The 24,024-nt window shown below is 50.1% G+C and overlaps 1 protein-coding gene and 1 long non-coding RNA gene across 3 annotated transcripts; both read right to left on the reverse strand.

The window, feature by feature from the left end:
* Positions 1 to 1,856: 1,856 nt before the first annotated feature.
* Positions 1,857 to 19,404, reverse strand: CBX6 (chromobox 6). 2 transcript variants are annotated; one of them, XM_086887492.1, is made up of 5 exons: positions 19,247 to 19,404; positions 19,057 to 19,100; positions 18,844 to 18,909; positions 18,566 to 18,632; positions 1,857 to 10,585 (listed from the first exon to the last, which is right to left on the reverse strand). In XM_086887492.1, exons 1-5 carry the CDS (start codon positions 19,313 to 19,315, stop codon positions 9,668 to 9,670), a joined length of 1,164 nt encoding a protein of 387 aa, XP_086743618.1. In that variant the 5' UTR covers positions 19,316 to 19,404; the 3' UTR covers positions 1,857 to 9,667. The 2 variants fall into 2 exon arrangements, with proteins under 2 accessions (XP_086743618.1, XP_086743617.1); XM_086887491.1 differs by having other exon boundaries at positions 1,857 to 10,639.
* A 407-nt stretch (positions 19,405 to 19,811) lies between these two features.
* LOC147653538 (uncharacterized) lies at positions 19,812 to 24,023 on the reverse strand. Its single transcript, XR_015286415.1, has 2 exons — positions 21,968 to 24,023; positions 19,812 to 19,942 (listed from the first exon to the last, which is right to left on the reverse strand). It is a non-coding gene; the product is annotated as an uncharacterized LOC147653538 (long non-coding RNA).
* Between the last annotated feature and the right edge of the window lies 1 nt (position 24,024).

Genomic DNA, 24,024 nt, shown 5'->3' on the forward strand with positions numbered 1-24,024 from the left:
CAGCCGGCCCTTGCACGGATGCAGTGTGGTGCGTGACAGGGTGGGGGAAAGCATTGTGGGGCTTTTTTCGTTCCTGTTCTGAGCAGGATTGGTGACAGAAGCTGAATTTAACAAGAGCTCATGGATTCAGCCCAGAGGGAGTGGGAGCAAACAGTTAAGGGATTTTCTTCCACCTAATTAACACCCAAACAGTGTCTGGGGCTAGTAGCTGTCCCCAAGGGGTGACTGCAGGCAGGGCAAGGTGGATCAAAGGGTCACCCTGTTGTGCCCCCTGGGTGAGAGGGATGTTTGGGATGTCTGGCTTGAGGGGAAGGACACCTGCTGCTCCAAGGCTGCACCCAACCCTCCCCACAGGAACCAGGCAGCTCCATCCTGGCCAGCATGAAACCCTGGCCCATTTGTGATGCTGAAGCCATCAGCGTGGTAGGGTGAGGGCAGGGGAGAAGCCTTTTCTCAGGGGAGTGTAAGCTGATGTCTCTGGGGTGGAGGATTCCCTCCTCTCACGTTATCACTCAGCTCAGGAGCATCCTCAGGGCCACCCTAAGGAGATGAAAGGGCTCCTCTGCCACTGCCACTCCAAGGACTCAGCTCCACCATCTCCTTAGACTAGGAACCTTCAGATCCTGGGGACCTGCAGGTTTTACATAGCATGGAAATGATGGCTTCTTTCATTTCCAGATTTCTCAGCCCTGCAGATGTGACTTGCACCACCTTGCCCTGGTTACTGGGTCTGCCTGCACCAATGTGCTGATGCAGGACCTCACTGGATGTGTTCAGTCAGGCTGGGGTTTGTCTCTCCAGCCTTCCTTCCTCCTGCTCCAGAAAATATGAGTGAGAGTTGGCTTCATTTGGTGTTCTCAAATCCAGCCAAAAGCCCACTGACTTCTGAGCAAAACCAGGGGGCAGGGGCAAGGGAGGAGGGAGCAATGGCTTTGTGAGTGTTTTGGCACACAGAAGAGGCCTGATGGCATGACATGAGTGACACCTGGGCTGTGCTTGGCTTTGGTGGGCAGCGTTCCCTGCTGCCAGCCACGTCACCACTGGAACAGGCCCTGCTGTAGCTTTCCAAAACTCAGGTGCAACAGAAGTATCTCAAGGCAACAACTCTCTTCAAGGAGCTCACCCTTCCAGGCGAGACCTCATCACACCCTCCTGAAGGGCAGCCCTGAGGGTGTTTTGGCTGGAGCTGTGCCCAGACTCTGCCCTTTCCCAGTACCCAGAAGTGCTGCCTTCCTGCCCTTCTCTCCTGCCTGCCTGAAGCACATCTCTGTCCAAAACCCAACACATCTCCCACCACCAGCACTTCCCCCCTAGAACTTTCGCTGAGCTTTTTTATGCAGCTGCTCCAGGCTGGAGAGTGATGGAGTGAATCTGGGGCTTCATTTACACACAGGGAGATTTCCCACCATATTTCTTACACCAGCTAGTCAGGAATTGCACTTAAGCATGTGTTCTGGAGTCGGAAAAAGCATAAAGCATTTTTCAGCCACCAGGTGCTTGGTTGTACTCTGATCTAATTTCATTCTTTAAAGAGAAAGATATGAGAGACCCTCTGGGGATTCTCCAAAGCACTTGGGAAGACGGAGGTCAGGCTCCACTTGCTACAGCTTGGCCTTCCCAAACATTCCCTCTTCCCTTAACACTCCAGAATACTCCCTTGTCTTTTGTCAGAGCTCCTCTGTGTCCAGAAAGGTCCAAAGACCAAACCAGGGCTGATCCACAGTGCCCAAGAAGGCTGCAGGTGTTTGTGTTTGACTGCAGAGGTGATCTGTGCTGGCTCAGGGCAGGCATTGCCTTAGCTAGCCTCCTCCCATGCCCCACAAGTCACAGCCCACCCAAGGAAAACAACAACAGGCTTTGGAATGTAACAATTTATTGGGGTTAATTCTTTTTAAATTTTTAACTCCCCATTTCTGGCATTGATACAATATTCAAGAGCAGCAGAAAGAACAAAATGTACAAGAATACGAGAGTAATTAGCACAACCCCCACCCCCAAACCTGGAGCAAACCAGTTTCTTGTAGGAAGCACCAAGGGAAGGGGTGATTCAATCACCCTTCCAGTGGCTCTGCCTCCCACCCATCCACTCTAGACAGAGTTTAGCCAGCTGGGAACTGGATTAAAAAACAAAACAAAACTGAACACTATATTTAAAATGAAAATTGCAAGACAAAAAAAAATATATAGATATACAATTAATCCGTGCACAATCCTTAAATGCATTTTTTTCAAAATAAAAAAAAAATTACAAGATACATATTTAGGTTTATTTTAAATTAAAAAAAAAATTACCACCGTCACTCTGTATGCCAAGTGAGGGGAAATGAAGAGACAGATGGGTTGCACCAGAACTATCAGCACTCTTAGAGTTAGGACTGACCTTCTCCAAGAGAAAGGAAGGGCTCTGATGCTGCCAAAGCTCAAGCACAGGCAGAATCTGAAGCACCCAAGTACCACAGAACTCGGTGGGGTCACTCGCCTGCTCCAAGTTCAGTGTTTGCAGGAATCTGCAGCATTTGAGCCTAAGCTTGGCACAGGGGAAGGTGAAAGGAAGGAAGAGATGAAGCAGGCCCCCATCCTTCACCACTGGCAGACAACCTTCTATGCAAAAAGAAAACAAATGGGAGAAAAAAAATCCCAAAGCAGAGAGTCCTCTCTATTCTTAGGGAGTGTACAAGGCTTAATGGCACAGGGGAGAAGAGGAAGAAGGACAGCACACAGAATTGATTTGCTTGGGGGAGGGTGCAGACATGACAACTCTTTTCTAAAAAAAGTCATCACAACAATTAATTTTTTTGTTCCATTTGAGAACTTGACCTAAGATTGTGCCCCCACTTTGCAGCTAGGGGCTGGAAGCAGCAGGCTCCCTCCAGGGCAGCTGAAGAACAACCTATCTGTGCAAGAGCACCTACCTGCTGCTCTGCCCAGAGGGAAACCCTCAGCACCCCTGGAGAGCAGCTGGGGGGCTGCTTGGGAGCATGGAAAAGCCCCACTAGTCCTATGAGGCCCTGAAGCCCCACCAAGTGCTCTGACCCACCCAGCCGTGTTCTGGGGATTTAATGTGAGCTTTAAGTGCTCAGCTGAACAAGGAATGAAGAACCGAGGTCTTGCAGTGGGAATTAACACTTTGCCTGCATGTCCCACCATGCCCTTTCCTCCCAGCAGACACATTTTTTTAACTTGTAGAACTCTGCATCTTGCTGCAGTTCTGTCACCTTACCTCTTCCCTGTGCCACAGCACACTGCCTGCTGCCCACTTCCCAGCTCCACTCAGCCCAGGGGCACAGAGGGCATCCTGCTCCTCCATCCCAGTGCCATCTGCTGGTGCCTGGAGGGTGTGGGCTCAAAGCACACAGCTCACCTGGGGTGGAAGGACCCTCATCCCAAGGACTGTGCTTCTGGATGACTCTGGAGTAATTTTTTTTCCCACCAGAGAGAAGCTGGAATGGACAGAAGAGCTGCCAGGGAAGGACTGTATCTCCCTTCACTCCTGGAAGGAGAAATTTAGAGAAGGGAAGAAAGAACTCAGGTCCCCTGCCGCATGTTTACAGGTGAGGCAGGTGGGACACAGGGCACCTTAGAATGCACCACACAGAACACAGGAGAAGCTCCTGGTTCCAAGACTGACCCTGCACAGAAGAGGGTGCAAAATATCTCCGACCACATCAGTCTGACACCAGGCAATGACAAAATGTGAGAAGAGCAGAGGACAGAAAGGCAAAGGTGAGGATGGAGACAGACTCCAACATCTCCTGCCATCTACACCCCCAAAAAGAAACCATACACATTGCACTCTGGGGAAGGATTTCAAAAATAGAAGTAAAAAAAGGAAATAAAGACACTTATTTTCTCAACCTCAGAGCATTGGTGAAATGAAGATACTTCTGGGAGTTACCTGGGGAAGGAAGCACAGACAGGGAGTAGGGGAATTCTGATTCAACACTAAGCACTCCATCTCTGTGCAAATGCCTCGAGAGTTGGGCTGCCAGCACCCTCCAGCAGGATGGTCTCCTCCACCCCCACCCCCTTTGCACGGGGGAGACACAGGCACAGGGCAGTGACGCAGGTGGCAGAAAAACCACGGCAAGCCAAGAAGGAACAGAACTCCAGAGGCACCAAATCCCCGACCCCAAATGAACCCTCTACAGCAGATCGCCTTCAGAGCGGAGATCAGGGAGGCTGCGCACGGGGCGGTGGGCGAGACGGGGAGAAAGGAGGGGGGAGGCTTTATATATTCATATATTTATATATAAGAAGTAAATAAGATCCCAGCTCTTGCATGATTATTGGGCAATTGAAAAATGCAGCAAAAGCAAGCGACATTGGAGTAAAAGGATGTGCCAGGCAAGGAGGAAAAAGTCTTGTCAGAAGGTGGGGAAGGAAGCAAAAGGGAAAATAAGCACTTAGCCAAACACGCACTCCAGGTTTGTTACACCTCCCTGGGAAGAAGAACCTGCTCCTGAGCAGCCCCACTAATGCCATGGCCTGGGATGGGCAGAAGTGGGGGGGAACTCAGGACACCATCCTTCAAGCATGGCAACCTCTTTCTGCCAGGAAGTGCCCAGGAAGGTGATAATCTCCAAACGCTAGGAGCTGCTGAAGCCTCCTCTACAAAGAGGGGCTGGAGAAGGGAGTGATATCCCTAGGAAGACTCAGCTCAGAGACAGCTCCTACCTGGTAAAAAGCACGATTGTGGTTGTGATTATTTTTTTTTTTTATTTTTTTTTAATTTATTTATTCCACAAAATCTCCCTGGGAACTTCAGTAAGGGGAGACACAGAGAAATGCTCCCTTTCTCTTTTGAAAACAGAATTTAAGCAGTGGCTCACCACAGCTGGGCCTACTCACCACACTATTTCTGTTTTTCATCCCCAAAGGAGCTCATATCTCATTAGCTTCATGCCCCTCCAGTCTCATGCTGCTCATCATTGAGAAGAGAGCACGAGACAGGAGGTTTCTGTTCCAAGTTGAAAGCCATGGGAAGCACCAACAGAGTTTGATGGGCAGAGAGAGAAGTTCCCAAGTGCGGCCCAGGGTATGGGAAGCATTGAGACATCAGTCATCTGCCACTGCAAAGCCACTGCAAAGGGCACCAGAGAAGTCCAGACGGGAAAAGCTGTTCAAGCATCCCTGCCTGCCATCTTCTGTTCAGACACCAACATCTGGTGGTTTCCCTCTTCCCTGCAGTCACTCCCACATGCCAGATGAACACCAGACATCTTGGACAGCAAAGCCAGCACTCAAGAACTGCCTCCTCGCTCTGAAGGAATGTTCAGGCAACTCCTCCCCACCACCCCAAAGAAAGCTGGAGAAGAAAGCTGCCCTACTTGAGCACAGTCCCGTCAGGGTGTTCCTCTCCCCTCTCCACCCTAAAATCTTCCAGCATTTGCTGGCCTTGAGAAGAGGGTGCACATCCCTCAGCAATACAATCAGAGCACACAAGGCAGCTCTCTTATCTGCCTCGAGAGATCCAGCCACTGTTGGAGAAGGGGTGCTGGAATACAGGAATACACACACCAACAGGACTCAGTTTTCTGTCCTGATGTGGTGAATTCTATACAATGCCACCGCCCATCTGGTATTGGAAGAAGTTAAGAAATCTTACAGAGGGGAGGCATATCTGCTTCCCAGGAAATAAGCCCACCATGATTAATTTTGCTTGGGTATTGGGGATGGAAAAGAGAAGAGACAGCAACTTGGCAGGAAAGGTACATGCCAACCCCAAATGTTAGCAGCTTGCTGTGCATGCAAAGTAAGTCAACTGTTTCCATGTTGATGACCTGATCCACATTCTGTCAGAACGTGACTGGCCATCTCTGAGGGCTGCTCAGCCAGAAAACCACTTGGAGACTCCACCTTAGCTCACAGGAGAGGTATGGGAGGGAAGGGAACTCACTCCAACACCTGGGAGGCAAGGACGGGAAAGGTTTGTAGACAGGGTTCCTCCAACATGCAACTTGCCTTTTCAGCTCAGAGATCGCTGCTTAGTCCTAGAATGCCTTTCCCTCCAGTTCAAGCAAGCCAAACACCATCCCAGACACACATGCTTCGATACTACAAAATACTCTTTTCTCTAAGGACCATCTAATACCACTACATTTTGTGCAATCACTGCATTTATTATTCATTTTTAAACTCTCTCTCGCTCTCTCCCTGTAGAAATTTTTTTTAAAACTTTTCTTTTTTTATGCAAAACTAATCATTTCACTTTTTCCACTCCATCATAAAATCTCCTCTAAAAACACGACGACGAGAACAAACATGGCACAGACACAGAGAATATTTCCCTGTTTTTGTTGATTTTTTTTTTCTAAGGGTTATGGGGAAAGGAAGGGGATACTTTCAAATAAACTCCTCCCTCAATTCCATGCCCATTTCAAAAGGCATGGATGAATCTTCTTTCCTATCTCCATTAAGGAGCAAAGGCAAAAATTCAGGAGGAGGAGTGCAGCCCATGTGAATACAAAGGTAGGTTAGTCAGCCACAAGTGCCTTGTCCACCTGAGGGAACTTGAGGCGACTGCTGCATTCAAGTTAGCAAACCTCTAACTCAAAACAGCATGGGATCCTCAATTCGGATCCAGAGGTTCAGGGTTTGGTTCCCACCTGGTGACCCACCCAGGGAGGGATTTGTCACACAAGCAGGTGAGCTGTGTCTGCAAGCCGGATCATACTCCTTTCTTCCTCCACAAAGAGGATCTACTGCACGAGTTTCTCTGCTGCAACAAGTCCCCTCAATTCCTCACCGCAAGAAGAGCCTCCTTGCGGTGCATCCCTACAATGACCCACTGGTTTGCTCTTCACAGACAGTTCCCTTGCTTGCCACTCTGGAGAAAGGCAAAACCCCTTCAAATTAAACAATTCCTGCCCCTTGCCCCCAAAGAACACCATACAAGAGACACTGGGGAAAAGAATTCTGCCAAGCAACACATCTTGGCCAAAACACATCAAGAGTTTCCTATTAAAGTTCCCTTTTATCTCCCACTTAAACGCTTCAACACTTTTTCAGAACCTTGATACCACAAAACAAAACACATCACCACATACACACCAAACAGTAACTTAACGACCTAAAGTGACTGGCCGGTTTGCATCCACCCCATAAAGCAGCTCCTCTTATCTCACAGCCACAGATTAGTTCTTATTCAGAAGGGGGAGGAAAAAGAGAATAATCTCCTTGCTATTTTCCTAAGAAAGAGCTTTTCCCTATGCCTACAAACTGCTCATCTTTGAAGCTGCAGTCAAATGGATAGGCTATGTTAACATAAGGGACCCCTGGGTGTGCCAGGCACAGGAAAGATGCGCAAAAGAAAACCCAAACGAAAAAAAACACCCACAAAAAATACAAGCAGGTATTAACACAGACACGCACACAAGTCCAACAAGTTATAGAAAGCCTTAGCTCAGTGAATGGATCAGGGAAGTCTCTTTCTCCCTGCCCCTAGCTTCAGCTGTGAATGAAAGCACATCCCCAAAGAGTCAACTAAGCTCTTTAACCAAGAAAAAGGAAGAGGTGTACCAAGGGTGGTGCTAACAGCACCTGGAATCCCCCTCAGACTGTCTGCACAGACACCCAACCGCAACTGGTGTGAATTCACCGTTTCCCACAGCTTGGAATGCCACCCACTGCAAGGCAAGGTTTGTGGGGAGGGCAGGAAAGATTTTATTACACCAACCCAGGCGCTGGAGGCAGGGAATAGACCAGCTCTGGGCACAAAAGCCCTAATTAAGGTCAGAAGCCGGTTTATCCCTCTACCACCCCGACAATGTCCCTTGGGCAGACAAATATTATTTCCCTCCCACAAATTGCCTCCCTTCTCTCCTCAGATCACTGCAACCACAAAATCACTACTGCAGGGGAGCACTCCTGGGAGCCAGCAGCTCCTGAATATCCTTGAGTGAAAGCACCAGAGGGGCCAATTCCGCTTGTGTTCACCCGCCCAGGGCATGTTTGTAAGTAAATGAACCCTGGCATGAGGAATTTTTTCCACCCTTTTCACCTCTGCAGCATGTTATGTAGAAGTGACACCCCTCTGCCCCATCCAGGGACAGGGCTGAGAGGGTGAGGCTCTCCCACCAGTTCATCAGCACCTCTTTTCCTTGCCTCTACAGGCTCAGTCCTGCTTGAGAAGAAGAAACAAGGAGAGCAAAGGAACGGCTTCTCACCGTGAAGCTTACGACCCACACAGAAACAGAGCAAGCCAGAAATGGCAGGCAAAAAAATAGAGCTTATTTTGGATGTGAACAAAGCTGGTCAGGGAAAGAGGGAGCTTGTGGAACAAACAGCAAGCTGTGGTCTTGCTCCCTCCTACTTGCTAGGGGTGAAGAGAAGGAATTTCTACATCAGCTCACAGGAGCTTTAGGGGGAAGAGATCCAGCGCACATGCATAAAGATGTGAGAAAGACAGGTATTTCTTATGAGCACCTTTGGTTGACAGTTGTAAGGGCTATTTCAGATGCTGAAAAGACAGAGGGGAAACCTCTTCCAGGCCACCCACCAGAAGGAGGAGAGAGCAGGAGGGGCGAAGGCAAGCAGGAAGAACAAACAACCTGCTTTAGCATCCACACCTCCTTCCTTTGGAAGGAGCAAGAGGATGCAAAGAGGGCCGGGGGCAGCCTATGCACAGGGTGGGAGAGCAGCCTCATGAGGCTGGGGCAGCATCACGGTGTTGGCATTATCTCCCCACAGACTGAAGGATCGATGCACAGCCCACTCCTGCTTCCGGCACAGAAGGACCAAGGAAAGGCATTTCATGTGTCTCTCCCAAACTAGTGCAAGTGATGAACATCAGGAGGAAGATATGGGCTGGAAGCAGACTCCTCTTTTCTTCCCTTTCTCCTGAGGAGCCAAACAGGTTGGAAGATGCAGGAGGAGAGGTGGGATCGAGGCACCTGAAAGCGCCCATACAACTGCCAAGGTAGCACCAATAGTCAAAGGAAAGGGGAAGCCAATATGAGGTGTAGGCTGCATGGGGCATCCCCCACCACCCCAGCTTTATCTCAAGCACCTTCCAGGCATGACATTTCACCTGTCCTTCTCCCCCTCACTCTGAGAGCATCTGGATCAGCTACTGCCACAAGGACAGTAGAAGAGAGGGCAGATCCAGTCCGCAGGCCAAGAGGGGAAAGGATGGCAGGATGGTAGTCATGGCAAGGGGGAAACAAGAATGGAAGAGTCTGCATGCACATTGTGGGAGAAGGTCTGGAGGACATGGGCAAGGGCTCCAATCCTCTTACATCTTCCCCTCAAGGGTTTGGAGCTCCTCTTCATTTTTTGTCAAAGGGGAATGAGGAAGCACAGCACCTTCCTCACCACCTGCACAGCCACACAGACACATGCTCGCTCATCCCTCTGCCCCAAAGGCTCCACCGCCTGTTGGACAACACCACATTCAAGGACAAACAACCACTCCCCAGCCCCACCACAACCCTCCCTGCCTCCTCCTAGCAGTACCAACACCCAGGAACAGTGAGTGCTCCCACAGCCCCACTGACACACTCCAGCCTCCAGGCAAGAGGAAGTGGGCAGGAGGAAAGGAGGAGGAAGGGTGGCAGTGAGGGCAGAGGGACAGCCAAGGGGAGAAGGAGAACTAAGGACAGCCATTCGCACCACGACTTCTCTCAGGTAGAGCTCCCCCCACACCCCTGGAGTGGGGGGACCTGGCTGCTCACTTGCTGCCTCCTCCACCACCACCTGCCGCCACCTTCTCAAAATCCTCTGCGTTGCAGAACTCCTTGATGGTTACAGTGAGGAGGTTGCTGGTGACATCTGTGACCACCACATTAGAGCAAGGGGACATCTCAGGACGCCAGTTACCGGCCTCCTGCTCTGGGTCAGAAGAGGAGAGGGACAAGGAGGGCGTCTGCCCCCCACTGCACCCTCCCGAGGGAGAACGCTTGCTGGTGGCAGCCGACTCAGGTGGGATTGAGAGGTCTAGGACCTCTGACTCACGCCAGTCGGGGATGGCTGGGCTGAGGGTCTCGGGGAGAAGCTTTGGAGGGGAATCATCTGGGTCAGAGGAGGAGTGGGGAGCAGGTGATGGGCAGCCAGAGGAGCTGGAGCTGGGGGCATCATAGGGAGTGGAACCCATAATGAGCCCACAGGAGGCTGCCTGGGAGCCTTCGGACTCCCCCTTGCCCTCCAGAGAGGGGGTAGGTGCAGCAGACGGCTTATTGTAGAGCGAAAAGGTGCCAAACTTCATGTGGCGGATCTGAGTGCGGAGGACGCTCTCGCTGAACTTTTTGCTCTTGCCAATGACACGATTTCGGGATGGGATCTTGGGCCGAGCCAGGCCCCCAGCCCCATTGGCTGGCTTCCCACCTTTGTCAATGACTTTGAGGTTGAGGATGATGCGGCTGCGTTTGGGCTCGCGGGGTTTCACCTTACGGTTGATGATGCGGACGGTCTCCGAAAAGGGCGAGACAGGAGGACGAATGCCAGCCCCGCCACCCACGCTCCCGCCATTCTGGGGGTCTGGACGGGGCAGGGGGCGCCGGGACATGCGGTGGCATCGCCGGATGTCTTTCTTGAGTCGGTGCACTGCGGCGCTGGAGTGGAGTTTGGGAGAGGAGGTACTGGAACCAGGCTTGACAGAAAAGTGTACATCCCCAATGTGGAGGGCCTCCGCTTGGGCCCGAGCCTGCGGTGGTGGGGAGAAAGAAAACAAACAGGGTCAGAGAGGCAGCCTAGGTGCAGACAGATCTCAGATCAGACACTGCTCACTTCAGGCCAAGCACTCACCAGCAGTACCAATTTATAAATTTACACCCAACACCAACGACAAGCACAGGTACACATCTACAAACTGTTGATAGCTCCAGCACAGCCCCCAAACAGGCACAGGACTATCATTTTTGGGCAGCTAATGTTTCCCTAGGCTGAAGGCCTGTTGACACATGCTTTTCCCAGGGAGAAACTTCTACTTCCCAGGCATGTTTCAGAGTTAAGAGTTAATGGCCTCAAAGACCCCCTTGGGGGGCTTATAATCAGTCAATGTGCACAGCCCCCCACTATCAGTACATCATCCTTGACTTGCTGAGACAGCACCCAAACTTACATAGGCATTGTACCAGGTTCTCTACAAACTGAGCACAAGGTAAGAGGGAAGGGGCAGAGTAATGCCTAATGAGAATCACCTCTGAAAAGTGCGGTAGAAGTGAGTCTTGAGGAACTCAGATGGAGGCTGGTGAGAATGGTGTGATGGAGCAGTCTTTGTTAAACACAAGAAATTTAGAGATCTCATTTTTAACTAGGGTCACATGCAAGTCATTCATCCATACTGTGCTGTGGGAGCAAGGTCCAGTGTTTAAAGCCAGAGATGAGGCCAGCTGGAATTCAAGTAAAATTTAACTGCTCCTTTAAAGAACAGATTGACTTTTGAGCACCACACCTGTTTGAAACCTAGCACTGGACCAGACCAGGAATAGCACCCATTCAATTGCTCTGTGCCAGCCCTCCCCAAGAGCCAGGCCAGGGGAACAATATTTTTAAGCTCTTCTGGTGCCAAAACCTGTCCTGGTTCATGCACCAGAGACAGAAACATTTTCTGGCAGCAGGAACAACAGTTTCATTGGTAAGCTGGTGCTGTATGACCTGTGGGCATGGAAACCCAAAGCCTATTCTTACATCACATCTCATCAGAGCACTGTTGCTTGTATAGCTTATCCTTCCACCTGCACCCCAGTACTTGCCCACACCAGCCCCCTTCCATATTCCCTCTCAGCAGTGGTGACACATAGAAGTCACACAGGCCTGGAGGGGACAGGCGAGCCCCCCACCCTGCGACTGCCCATCCTGTAAGCAGCTTCCCCCACCTCGTGGGCACCGCAAGAACTGCAGTGCTAGAAGACAACAGCTGCTTTTCCTCCCCAACTTTTCCATCCCCTTGCCCCTTGCACACGCCAAGATCGGGATGGCTTCTTGCCAGCTAAGAGCTTAGCACTCAACTCCATCTCCTTTGTCACCCTGCAGGCCGTGCCTCCTACCAGAGAAATGCCTGGGGAAAAAAATGTGCGTGTAAAGGCAGGGATCTAACAGATCTAAGCGAGGGGCCCAGCCAGCCCCTGCACAAAAAGCTCAAAGTCCTGGCCCTACAGCTCCAGAGCTTTGCTGCTAGCCAGAGCCCCTCTTCTCCCACAGAGAAACCCAGGGGAACCCCAGAAGATCCTGAATGAGCAAAGAACAGAGACGTGAAGACATTTTGTTCCTCTCTGACTAACACTGGATGATCACAGCCTTCAGTACTACTTGTATTCTGGCTTTAAAAGGACTTCAAAAATGAGGGCTCCTTCTCTGTCTGTACAAGAAAACACAAACAGAAGGCTCATCCTGACTAAGGACCTAGACTCCGTGTTAGCCAACTGACAAAGAAACAGGGACAAGTTAGCATAACCCCAAGGCAGGCACAAACACTCTGCATGTTAACAAACAGGGCTGTTTTCCACCTAGCTAAAGGGAAGTGTTCCCAGCACACACAAACTCCAACACACCCTGCTGTAGCCGAAAGCATCCCCATGTCTATCTAGTTACTTTTTGCTCAGCCTTGTGTGTTACTCCATGCCCCAAACTGTTGAGAAAGTAAGACACAGTTCCTGTCACAGGCACTGTACAGGCCTGAGCACAGCAACAGCACCAGATGAACTCCCTGCACCACACATCAGCTCTCCCCCTCCCATCTCATCAATACACAGCTTGGAGACACTGCAGACCCCATCAGGAGGTCACAGGCAAATGCACATTTGGGCTGTACTTGCTCCATCTTCACAGGTCCCTCTGAAGCAGGCGGCAGACACAAGAATGAGCTAAAGTTTGCTTTTTGACATTACATACCAGCACAGACTGAATTAACAAATTTGTTCCTTTTCATCCTGCTCCACATCACAGCCAGCCCTTCCAGCATTGCTGCTCTTGTGCTTTGGGTTTCTCACTAATTTACCATTGCTGAGCCAAGAGCAAAATGCAACACAACATCCCATTCCAAAGTACACAAAACAGAAGCCAGGCAGAGGTTATAGACAGATGCACCACTGAAAATCCTTCTAATTGCCTACCCTCTAATCATGCCTTGAAGTGAGGAGTTCTGCCCCCTCTGAGCCATTCTGCTCCAAGTCAAATCTAACTGCCACCTTCCACCAGCACCACCTTCATCACCCACAAGAGAAAGAAGGCAGCTTCCCAGAAGTGTGGGAGAAGCAGTCACGAACACCCTCAGTTTCCTTATACACCCCAAAAACTCAAGAGCAAAGCTTCCCATCAGCCACATTAAACAAAGTGATAATGCTGGGATGGTCACTACCTGGCCACTTCAAGAGCCCTGCTGATTTTACTTTCTCTGCCTGTACACATTAATCAGCTCCTGTCCTTTTTTTCAGAGAGAGCTGTCTTAGTTTTGAGCTTGCACAGCAGTCCTGGTACATGGCCTGGACTTTTCCAGTGTACCAGAACCAGTAGATCTCATTTACATGCTATGTGTCTGCGTTTCCAGTTACTTCTGGGGCATTTTCTCAAGGCTGAAGCTGTTTCTAACTCATGTTTCAGCTATCTGCCTTTATTAAATTCCAGCTTGAGTAGTCTCCAGGTAGTCTACATGCAGCATTGATACTTTGGTCAGATTATTAAGAGAGAGGGTAAGTTAGGCCCCAACAGTGCTCCCCTGCTGCTACACTGCTATCCCCAGTGACCAGCTTCAATGCTAGTTCCAAAGAGCATTATGCAAATACTCAGCTTACCTTGAGATTGTTTTTCCAGGTAAGGTTTCAAGAAAAATCGTATCAGATGCTTTATCTAAGACCAGCCCCCAGAGCTTTCTCACTTGGGAAGCTCAGTACTCCTACCACAGGATCAGGTTTATTCAGGCATCACCTACATGAACTCGTCCCTTCACTGCAGAGGACAGCACAGAGGCTATGCCTCCCCTGTTTCTAACTTCAGATTAAGTAACTTGCCAGCTTTGGTTTGGAGAAGACTCAACATTCAATTTTGTCTGCTGGAAATGCACTTCTCTCTGCTCCGGATCCATTCCTCAATCACATTCACAAGCCATATGAGGATAAGGTCTTTGAAAAACAAACCTGCTGAATCCTTTCAGCTGTGTCATCACAGTTTGCTACACGGCTCACAAGTTTTCCACATGGAAACTACCTCTCTAGGTTTTGCTGCTTTCACCCGCAGGATGTGCTCACTGCTGAAGAGGTACTCAGCATGTATACGAAGTAATTCACTCTCTGCTTACAGCTCAGCCTACATCAGGATGCAGCTTCTGGAGGCTTGCTGCAGTGCTCTGTCATGAGAGCAAGCCAATTGCTGGGATTGCTTCCCTTCCCCCTCTTCCCGTCTGGGATATGTATCACCTTTATTTATCTTGTTCAGCTCTCCCTCACTGCCCCTGGGAACTAGTGTATCTCCCCCATTCCCTACTATTTCTGAATTAAGTGTCCCTCGAGGCCCAGCAAGCATATTTGCTCATTCATTCCCTTAACGCACTGAGGCACATAAGCACGTACACAGACACGTGCTTAGAAAGGCCTCTCTTACCTGATTTGTATCAAAATCTCTCCAATTTGGAAGAAAAAAAACAAACCAAAGACCTTGCAAGGCAATGGATTTCTAGTTAATTATTTCAAAATCTTGCCAATTCCAGTGGTGCTCCTGCACCATAGTAGCGCTACTCGCTCATGAATTACTGGCTCTGCTTTGTCTTTTATTCTCCACCTGCATTCCCCCAGTCTTTGCTCCAAACAGCATTTGCAAGAGCTCTTCTTTCCCCTTTTTGGCTGCCATTCTGCCTTTTTATCACCCTCTTTCTTCTGCAGTCTTCCAAGTGACAAGGCAAAAGCAAGCCAGTTCATAGCACAGCTCTCCCAAGCAACACCACCATAAACTAAAGTTTCCCTCTGGATTGGGAACAAAATGCTACAAAAGGGGAACAGTCTGTTTTCAAATTACTCAGGATAATTTACGAACAGGGAGGAGATCAAAAGAAACCCAATTCCAGCTTTGGAGTTCAAGAAAGGGCAAAAGGACAGAGCACCATGCTGCTCAGCCCCTTCTTCCCCCACTCTCCTACTAAGAATCCCTTTGCTCTTGTTCTCCCTTACTTCTTCCTTCCCATTAACCTTCACTCCTGTCACCTCAGTATTTATGGCCACCCCGACCAGGGGTCTTTGCCAGCCACCCACTGAGCTTGCAGATTTGGGCTCTGTCTCTGAATAGCACTTGCTAGACTTTATTAGATGAGTCGGTGAGGTTTGCATTCCACACAGCAGAGTGCCTAAAGAAAAAAGCAAAATAAAAAGAGCAAACTGAGTAGGAGAAGAAGAGAAAGATCCCTACTAGCACATGCTACATCTCTTCCTAACCTCACACCAATGTCCATGTCCTCAAGGATAACTTCTGCCAGACACCTAAGAAATAAGGTGAGAGCCTTACATACAGCACTGCCCGATTCAGACCAACAACTTCGTTTCCCATCCGCTCAGCACAGGGCTGCAGCACACCAGCAGCCTCCCAAGAATCACAGCCTCCTTCCAAGCCTGAGCTCAGCTGTGGGAAAGTTTGCCCCTAGCATGCAAAGGATAAAGACCCATTTCCTGCCCAAAACTCTGCAGTTGAAGTTTGCAGGGGTCGCTTTCAACACCAGCCATCTTGATAGTGGGTATTACAAAGCCTGGACTGTGATGTGCCTCTGCAGTCTGATCGAAAGGGCAAGTGTTAGACAGCTCTCAGAAACAGGAGCCTGGCTTAAAAAGGCAGCAGGTGGTCAAAGATGCAGCTTTTCAAAGCTTTTCCAAAGGCGTGGGCCACTAACCTGCTGGAATGCTTTCTGCAAATGCCCCTGGGTGCCTATCTGCAACTTCTGAGAACTAATCCCAGGATAAACCTAGTCCCAACTGCAAGCTAAAACACCCACACAAGCCAAGGGACTGAATGGCAGATCAGGGCACTTATTTTGATGCCATTCTGTAGGCTCAGAAGTCTCGGTTTAAGCGCTGATACACATGAAAAATCCTAGCGAGCCACCAAGTCAAAGGCAGACTAGTCTATCAAAGCAGTCCTAGGCCAGATTTCTGCTTAAACATCATTGCATCCAGGCCTAATCTGTTCAGTTAACAGATCAAAAAGAATATTGTTCTAACTGCCAACTCCAAACACTCCCTCTGGGATATAAGAATCAAATTTCTTTCCCTGCTTCCGAAATTCTCACTGGCAAGAGATTCTCCAGCTGAAAGAACTGAAAACACCGTTAGTAATGCACAAGGTAGAACCCAATCCCACTCCTCCCACGGCAGCACCGGTGCTGAGGGGATGGAAGAAGTCAAATGTGCATCGCTGGGGGTCAAAAGAACTGAGTTGCAAACCATCTCACAGTCTCTGTTGGAGCTCTAGCTGCAGTTGTGTTGACTGTGCTTTGCCTGAACAGAGCTCAAACAAGTTCAGATGGGTCTGGCTCAAACAGAGTTACTCCTCTCTGCCTGGTCTGGGGTGCTATTTTTAGGGTAGGATCCAAAGTCGCAGAGGAACAGCAAGTCAGAGCACTAACAGTTCCATCAGCTCTGCTTCCCAGAGGTGCAAACCAAGCGACAGTGGTAGCTCTCTGCCCTGCCAGCCTCTCCCCACAACATGGCACCAGCCTTCAGGAGAGCTCCTCTTGCTTCCTACCACGATTCATCTTGTACAAAGTACCAAGCCAGCTCTGCAAACCTACAGGTTTCCATTACCGCTTCAGGAGCTGGCAGAAGGAAGATGTGCCACAGAAACGTGTCATGGATGTGATTCAAAGGATGCTGCTGAATAATTCACGTTAAGTTTAGGGGGGTTTTAAAGGGTAAGGGGAAAAGAGAAGCAATGAGTGGGTTTTGAGTTCGGGGGTTGGCTGTAGTTTTTTTAAATGAGTGAAAATGAGCGTTTTTTTTTTTAAAATGAGTGATATGGCAATAGATATGGCTGTATCACATTCAGAATCAAAAATAAAAGATACTGATTACACATAGCATAGTCACCTCTCTGCATCTCTGAACAGTGTCAGGTGTTACAAATACCAGTATTTTTTAATGCAGGCAGAGAACTATTTCAAGCTCATGGGTTTTCCCTTCAAGTGTTCCTTTGCATTGCTAGAAATCTAAACACAAGGGTTACATTTAAAGCACTTCCAGAAAAAGGAAAGCCAACTAGTCTGTGTTCCCTGAATACAACATAAGAGGTAGGACATATCAGGTATGTTTGTAATTCTCAGGCTACAGATACAGAACACTGTTAGCAGAAAAACAGGTGACCAGGGAAGACGGTTCCATCAGCAAGACTTCCCAAGGATTACCATGGTTCCCTGGGTTTCACACAGAACATCAGAATACGCCTGTTCCTGCATTTCTTCTGTGTGCTTCACTATGCCCTCTCAAAGCAGAGAAGTAACACCCTACCCCGCACTGTGCTTTCCGGTGCTCATGCAGTTAAAAGTGCTGTGCTGACTTGAGTAAAGCTCCTAGTGCTGCCAGGCAAAGGGAAGTATTAACCTGTTTCACAGATGGGAAAACACACACAAAGCCTAAGTGACTTGCCCAAAGCCACAGGATGACTTGGTGATAGTGATGCTTTACTACAGGGTCCACACTGCCTGTTCCAGGGCTTCCTATCAGAATAAAACCAAGGGAACTGACAGCTTGCTCATCTGTCTGAGCTGCACAAAGGTGTGTTCTTTCTTTGCTTGTTTAGAACTTGAGATTGTGACAGTTGGAGAGGAAGGGGAGGGAAGAGGGGACCAGAGCAAGGCATTTCATCTGTAAACTAATAAATTCACAGAGCTCACATAACAGTCATGCAGCTACCAGAGTTATTAATTAAAAAAAAAAAAAAAAAAAGAAAGGTAAAAATACAGGGCAAGAAGGCCTGCACTAGGGACTACCTTCCTTGCTCTTCTCTGAAAGCAAGCAGAGATACTACGACATCTTGCAGAGATGCTGAGTCTATCAGAGGGAAACTGGAAACTTCAGCTGCCATCCTATGCAGAGGTGAAACACTCCTCCTCCTCCTCCCAGCCACCCCCCCACCCTCTGCAAAAGCAAAACAAGCCTGCAGTTTACAGATCAAAGCATGAACCCTTCATGAAACTCCCGTGGAGCACCTACATCCTTAAATGCAATCAGAGGAGCACAAGTGGCAGCGGGATTCCCGCCTCTGCTGCCTGACCGCTCAGCGGCCTGCTAAGTTGCAGGGCACGGGTCGGATGGAACAGCCTGCTGAAAGAAGAGGGAATAGGACTGGCTAGCTCTCCACTGCGGCAACAGAAGGCCATGAGAAGGAGAGGATACTGGAAAAAGAGGCTGCAGGCTCACCACGCACATCTGCGTGTGCTGACCGTCCTGCTGAGGCACCCGTCGCACGCACACGCGCTCTCCCCTCACACGCTTCTGCGCCTCTGCCCACCCCCCCCTTTCCTGTTGGGTTTTCCCCGCGCTCACAGAGCCAGGCATCAGGCACAAGTCACTTGAAAGTCCAGTCCTTCCAAGGGCACGCACCGGCAAGGTTTGAGAGATTTTTTTTGCTAGGCCTAAGTTATTTAAATGAGAGTTACCTTCAGCAGAAAAGTTTTAGGTTTAGGTCCTCTCTTCTTGGGCCCGTACAGTTCACGCTCTCGTTCCCTTTAGGGAATCAAATTTGTCAAGAAGTTAAAACTTTTCCCAAAGGGAAAAACAGAAGCATACAAGTTAAAGGGAAAAAAAAAAAAAAAAAGAAAAAAAAAAAAAAAGAAAAAAGGAAAAGGAGCGCCTGGACGCTGTTTCCCGCTCGCCCACCCAAAGCCAAACCTGCTGCTGCAGCCCCCCCAGCCCAGGGCGGGGTACGAACACTCACTTCTGCTCGAAGGCGGCGATGAGGCGGGAGTCCAGGATGTTCTCCTCGGGTTCCCAGGTGCTGTACCTGCCGGGGCGGGAGCAGCGGAGGGGACAAGCGAAGCGGTTAGCGCCCAAATCCCCCCGCAGCCGCACACACAGATACCTCCCCCTCCATTCCATTCTGCCCCATCCCATGCCCCCCATCCCCGCAGCCCGGGCGGGATACACTCACTTGATGGCCCAGCCTTTCCATTTCACCAGGTATTCGATGCGCCCCTGAAACACACGGGGGAGAAGGCGTGGGGGGGGGGGCGTGTGAGGCGGGGGCCCGGCGGGCGGGCCAGCGGCGCGGCCGGGGCCCGGCAGCGAGGACCGAGGTGGGGAGGGGGGGTCCCGCAGCCCCAGTGGGGACGGCCTCTCACCTTTCGGATGCGGCGCTTGATGATGGACTCGGCGGCAAAGACGCGCTCCCCCACTGCAGACAGCTCCATCTTGCTGCTCCCCCTCGGCGGCGGCGGCGGCGGCGGCGCCCACAGCCCATAATAATCCCGCCCGCCCGCGCGCGCCGCCCCGCCCCCTGCCCCCCGGCCCCGCCCTCCTCGTGCCGCCGCCGGCTCGCGCACGCCCGCGCGCCCCCTCCCGCCGCGGCCGCGCGTGACCCGCCCCCCCCGCGGTTCAAGGCCCTTAAAGGGGCCGCGCCTCGGGCGGGGCGTGGGGGGTCCGGATCCCCAGGCCCGAGGGACGGCCGCGCAGCGGGGAGAGGAGCGAGGGGAAGGGAACCGAATCCCGGCCGGGCAGATCCCCGGCATGGCGGCGGTATTGCCCCTTCCCGCCCGAACGGGGCCCTTTTTTTTTTTTTTTTTACTTAAAACAATGGCGGCAGCCTCTTCTTCTCCCGCTGCAGATGCACCGTCACCCTCTCTCGCCAGAGGGGAAGCAGGCAGCCTTAAGCACGTACCAAATAAAAACTAGCAGTAAAGGCCCGTAAAGATTTTCTTTCCTTCTTCTATTTTTTATTCTGTTTATTTGTCTGGCGTGAGTGTGTGCCGGTATAAGGTACAATTTCTGAGCCAGTGTAAGGTACTGCTAGGTAAATGGGCCAACCACGCTACATAAACCTGTAAGGAAACCAGAAAAATGTTCAGTCACATAGAGGAATTCCCTGCCCTGACTATTACTGCAAACAGCTAATTAATTTGCAGCATACTTTACACTCTCTTGCGGGTGCTAAAAAGACAAAAACCTCAGTCAAAAATCATACTCTGCAATTCAAAATGGAAGCTTACGGCCCTGCAGCTGTTTTTGTGTGGAATGCAGGGTCCTCCCTTACCTAGAGGACTTTATCTGGCCTGTTCTGCTTTCTCACCTGGTTTTTGGGTAAGAAGGCTGTGCATTTCAGATACCCTCTGTAAAAAGTGGGAGCTGTGATGAGGGCTATAGGCAATGGCTGTCCTACATTTGCTGCTCATTCTAAACCCACAGTGACCAGCAAGGTACCTGCAGAGCATTGCAATCCCTCTGCTATCTGTTCCTCAGCTCAGCTGGCAGGGACCCCTCAGCCCCTGTGGCCCTTGCTAACCCTTTCTCCTTTTGCATTCACCTTCCCCTTCCCTTTCCACCTCTTGCTCAGGGGTTTCACTCAGAGGGAATTCTGGAAATGGCTATATTATGGCTATAGTATCAGTACTAGCAGGGATGGATTTCCTAAAGTCAAGGCAGGCAGGTGGGACAGTGAATATTTTCCTCACTGCCTGTGATTCAGGCAAGATCTGTCAGAGTGTTTTGTTCTCTTTCACCTTAGCTGCTGAAATACTGCGGCCAACACAAGCTCTCTGCCCAGAGGAAAAGTGACTCAGGAGAGGATGTGCTCCCTACTGCCATGTCCCCATTTAAAAAGGGGTTAATGGAAAAATTGCTGAATGCTGGTGGAGACCATCACACAGACCCTGGTTCAGGATATGTGAACAGTTCGGAGAACGACGTGTTTCTGTGGTCAGGGACTGAACCACAGCGTGCTTCATCACTGATAATTCTACGTTTAGGTCATACCCCTCACTTCAAGAATAGGCTCCAAGAGGCCCTTTCTCAGGTGTTTGGCATCACAGGCCAGGCAAGAACAAAAGCCCAAGACTGTCACCTAGAGTGGGTCAAGTCCTTCTGGACTGCCTCTTTTCTCTGGACACCACATTTTTTTTAATCTCAGTTCTTCATACGCTTGAAGGTGACTTCAAAAGAACAAGTCCATCACACCCATTGCATTTTGCTTTTCACTTTTTAAACTTTGCACATTAAGTGTTCATTAACACCATCCACGTTAAAATTAGCATTTGTTACTGTTCACTTCGTTTAAACTGCTTTTACATTTGTAGCTGAGTGTCAAGCAACTGAGCTTTCAACCAGCAACATCATCCACCCTCACAAGCAGGCACCCTTAAATCCAAAGGGGGAAAAGTCTTTACATGGCTACACAAACACATGTGCAGCAACCAAGAGTGGTGGCCTTGTCCCAGAACAGATGTGTGGGTCACAAATAGCATACCCTGCCTCAGGACAGGAGCAAAAGGCACCGTAATCCATGGACCAGAAGGGGCAGTAGCTTTTCAGAGAGCTCCATGTGCTCTTTCTAGTTATTTTCTTCTTCCACCTGTCAGCAGAACCTTCTTTCCAGCCACAGCCACTGCTCAAAACACTGCGAGCTGCCGTTGCACAGGTTTGGCCTAACACTTTCATCTAACTTTTACTCTCACAAAGCAAAATAGTAGCAGAATATCCAGCTGTTCAGGACATTGTTGGGCATTTCCTTTGTTTCATTCACATTTCTAGTAAAACACTTTAAAAAAAGACCAACCCACCTGGGAGGACAGCTCTCCCTGAACAGCTATTGTTCACTACAGTCACTGAAATAAAGTATTTTTCTTGCAACTGGCTTCCTGCAAAACCCTGGTGCCGTAGGATACCCTGTAACACTTCTTACTAGCACCAGGAAGTCATTCCTGGAAGCAATGAGCTTTGGGAGGGCAACGAGATCTTTCACATTGAAACCCCTGGACAGCGGTGTACGGGCACAGGGGGACAGCAGCAGGTGCAAGAACGCTTTTGAAATGATGTGGTTTTGAAATTATGCTTGATAATGGGGAACTCACCTGCTCAAAGTCAGTAGCTGCCTCCAAGCTCATTTTTTGTGGACCTGGCAGGAGCAGCAGCACTTATCTCCAGGAGAGCAGCTCCAAGAGTTCATCAACTGACTCTGCTGCTCTTCACTCCAGTGAGGTCACTGTTAGGAGCAGCAGATTTTGGAAAGCAAATGGTCAGTCCCTCACCTATAACTAGGAACAGCTGCACACAGCCCAGCTCCTCAAGCCAATGCCATGTACATTTCCAAGCAAACCCTCGGCACTATGGGCATCCAGGTAAATGTGTGCTGGAATTTCCCAGCTGCAGCTCTGAAACACACACAAGCAGTTTGTGTCCCTTGGAGCTGACCCTGCACACCAGGTACAGGTGCCTCAGCATGGCCCAAGCAGTGGCCAGAACAACCAGCCCTCCAGCCCACTAACTTTTTGATGCAGCAGAGAGAGAAGGCCCATGGGGCTTGTGCTGTGCCTACACTAGTGGGATGCTGTGATATCCCTGGGGCTTGCCTAGGAGTTCCCAAAGAAGGCCCAGCTGCTCAGGCTGCTGCTGGCTCAGGATGATTACACAAGTCCCCCCAGATTTTCGCTTTCTCATTTCAAAAGCAGTCCCTTAGCAAGCAAAATGCTGTGAAGAGCAGGGAAGTTGTGTGGCACTGAACAGACGGGAAGTGACTGCCATTGCAGGGGTCACATAGGCTGCATTTCACTCTGTGCTTCTCGGAGAAGACCGAACTGCTCAACCCTTGCGGTTTCCCCTTTCGCCGAGTGCCCTTGTTCTCAGGCATCCGATGGGGAGAGCTGTGCAAGGCAAGTCGGCTGCACTGCACGGATCAGAGGGGCAGTATAGCAACAGATTATCAAAAAAAAGAAGGACTTCCCAGATTAACCTTTAATCCAGCCAACACATGCATGCAAAAGGACACGCTCTTTCTAGTACCAGCCAGCCTCTGCAGCATTGGCAGAGGTAGAAAGACACAATCTCCAGAGCAGGCTTTCCCGTAACTCTGCACTGCAGTTTCTTACAACTTCACCTGACTCACTAGCTGCTGCCAGAAAGTAAGTGGCTGGCTGGAGTCCTGCTCTGATGGCATGACTCAATTCCAGCTTCCCTGGCTCCAGGCAAGCATGATGACAGCACTCTGGTAACAGAGGCAAAACCTAACCACGGTGCCTTGGGCCATGACTGACTCAGGAAACGCACCCCATCCCCCTCTGCTTTTGTTCCAAATGCTTTTGTGATTGATGCCATAGCTGCACTCAGGTGCAGGGCTCACCCCCACATTACATCTGTTAGAGGTATCTCAGACAGCCCCATTCTCTTGCCCAGGTACCTTGATAAACACCTGGCCTCCCCCTCCACAGGGGATGGAGTGGGATACACCTTGAGGGAGCAAGCCAGGCACCCAAGTGGACTAAATGACATTTGGGATTTCCTCCATGGAATTTCAGCAGTTTCAGGACTCAGGCTCCTTGGCTAAACTCTGGGATGAACCAGGGGCCAAACTGTACCCAGGAGCAGCTATGCTCCTGAAGTGGTCCCTTGGAAGCTAGCCAAACCATTGGAGACTTTGGTTTGGAGGAGGTCTGCTGTCCTGCTGGCAAGCACTGCAGAGCATGCCTGGCAGCCCAGGTCTCACCTCAAACTTTCTGCATTCCGATGAGATGCAGGATATGGAGCACACCAGCACCCTTCTGGTGCTGGCAGAGCTGTCCTGGCACCTGGCACTGCAGCCTTGTGCAAGGATGTAGAGAACTCCCTAAACCCAGAGCAACAGCCATCCTGCCATCGGCATTCTCCTCTTCAAATTATAATCCATCAAAGACCAGTCATCCCAGGTCACCCCTGGACAGCTCTAACTTACCCAGTGGGTTAAAAATTAATAAAAACTTGACCTGCTCCAATCAAAGTAATGAGCAATGTCAGAAACAGCCTTTTGCAGGCTCCATTCTTCATTGATCCTTCTTTACTGATCTTCCTCACGCACGCATGCACATTTTCCATTCTTTTTCCAGCTGCACTGCATGTTTATACACCAATAGATGTGACTGTTGGAAAATAATTCAGC

The sequence above is a fragment of the Cyanistes caeruleus genome, chromosome 4, assembly GCF_971803275.1.
Source record: "Cyanistes caeruleus chromosome 4, bCyaCae1.hap1.1, whole genome shotgun sequence".
Classification (NCBI taxonomy): domain Eukaryota; kingdom Metazoa; phylum Chordata; class Aves; order Passeriformes; family Paridae; genus Cyanistes; species Cyanistes caeruleus.

Excerpts from the sequence above, each read along its gene's own strand:
- CBX6 (XM_086887491.1), bottom strand. The coding sequence starts at position 19,315 with ATGGAGCTGTCTGCAGTGGGGGAGCGCGTCTTTGCCGCCGAGTCCATC. Across the intron at positions 18,910-19,056 it reads TGGAAAGGCTGGGCCATCAA|GTACAGCACCTGGGAACCCG; the intron begins GTGAGTGTATCC and ends CCGCCCCGGCAG. Across the intron at positions 18,633-18,843 it reads ATCGCCGCCTTCGAGCAGAA|GGAACGAGAGCGTGAACTGT; the intron begins GTGAGTGTTCGT and ends GATTCCCTAAAG.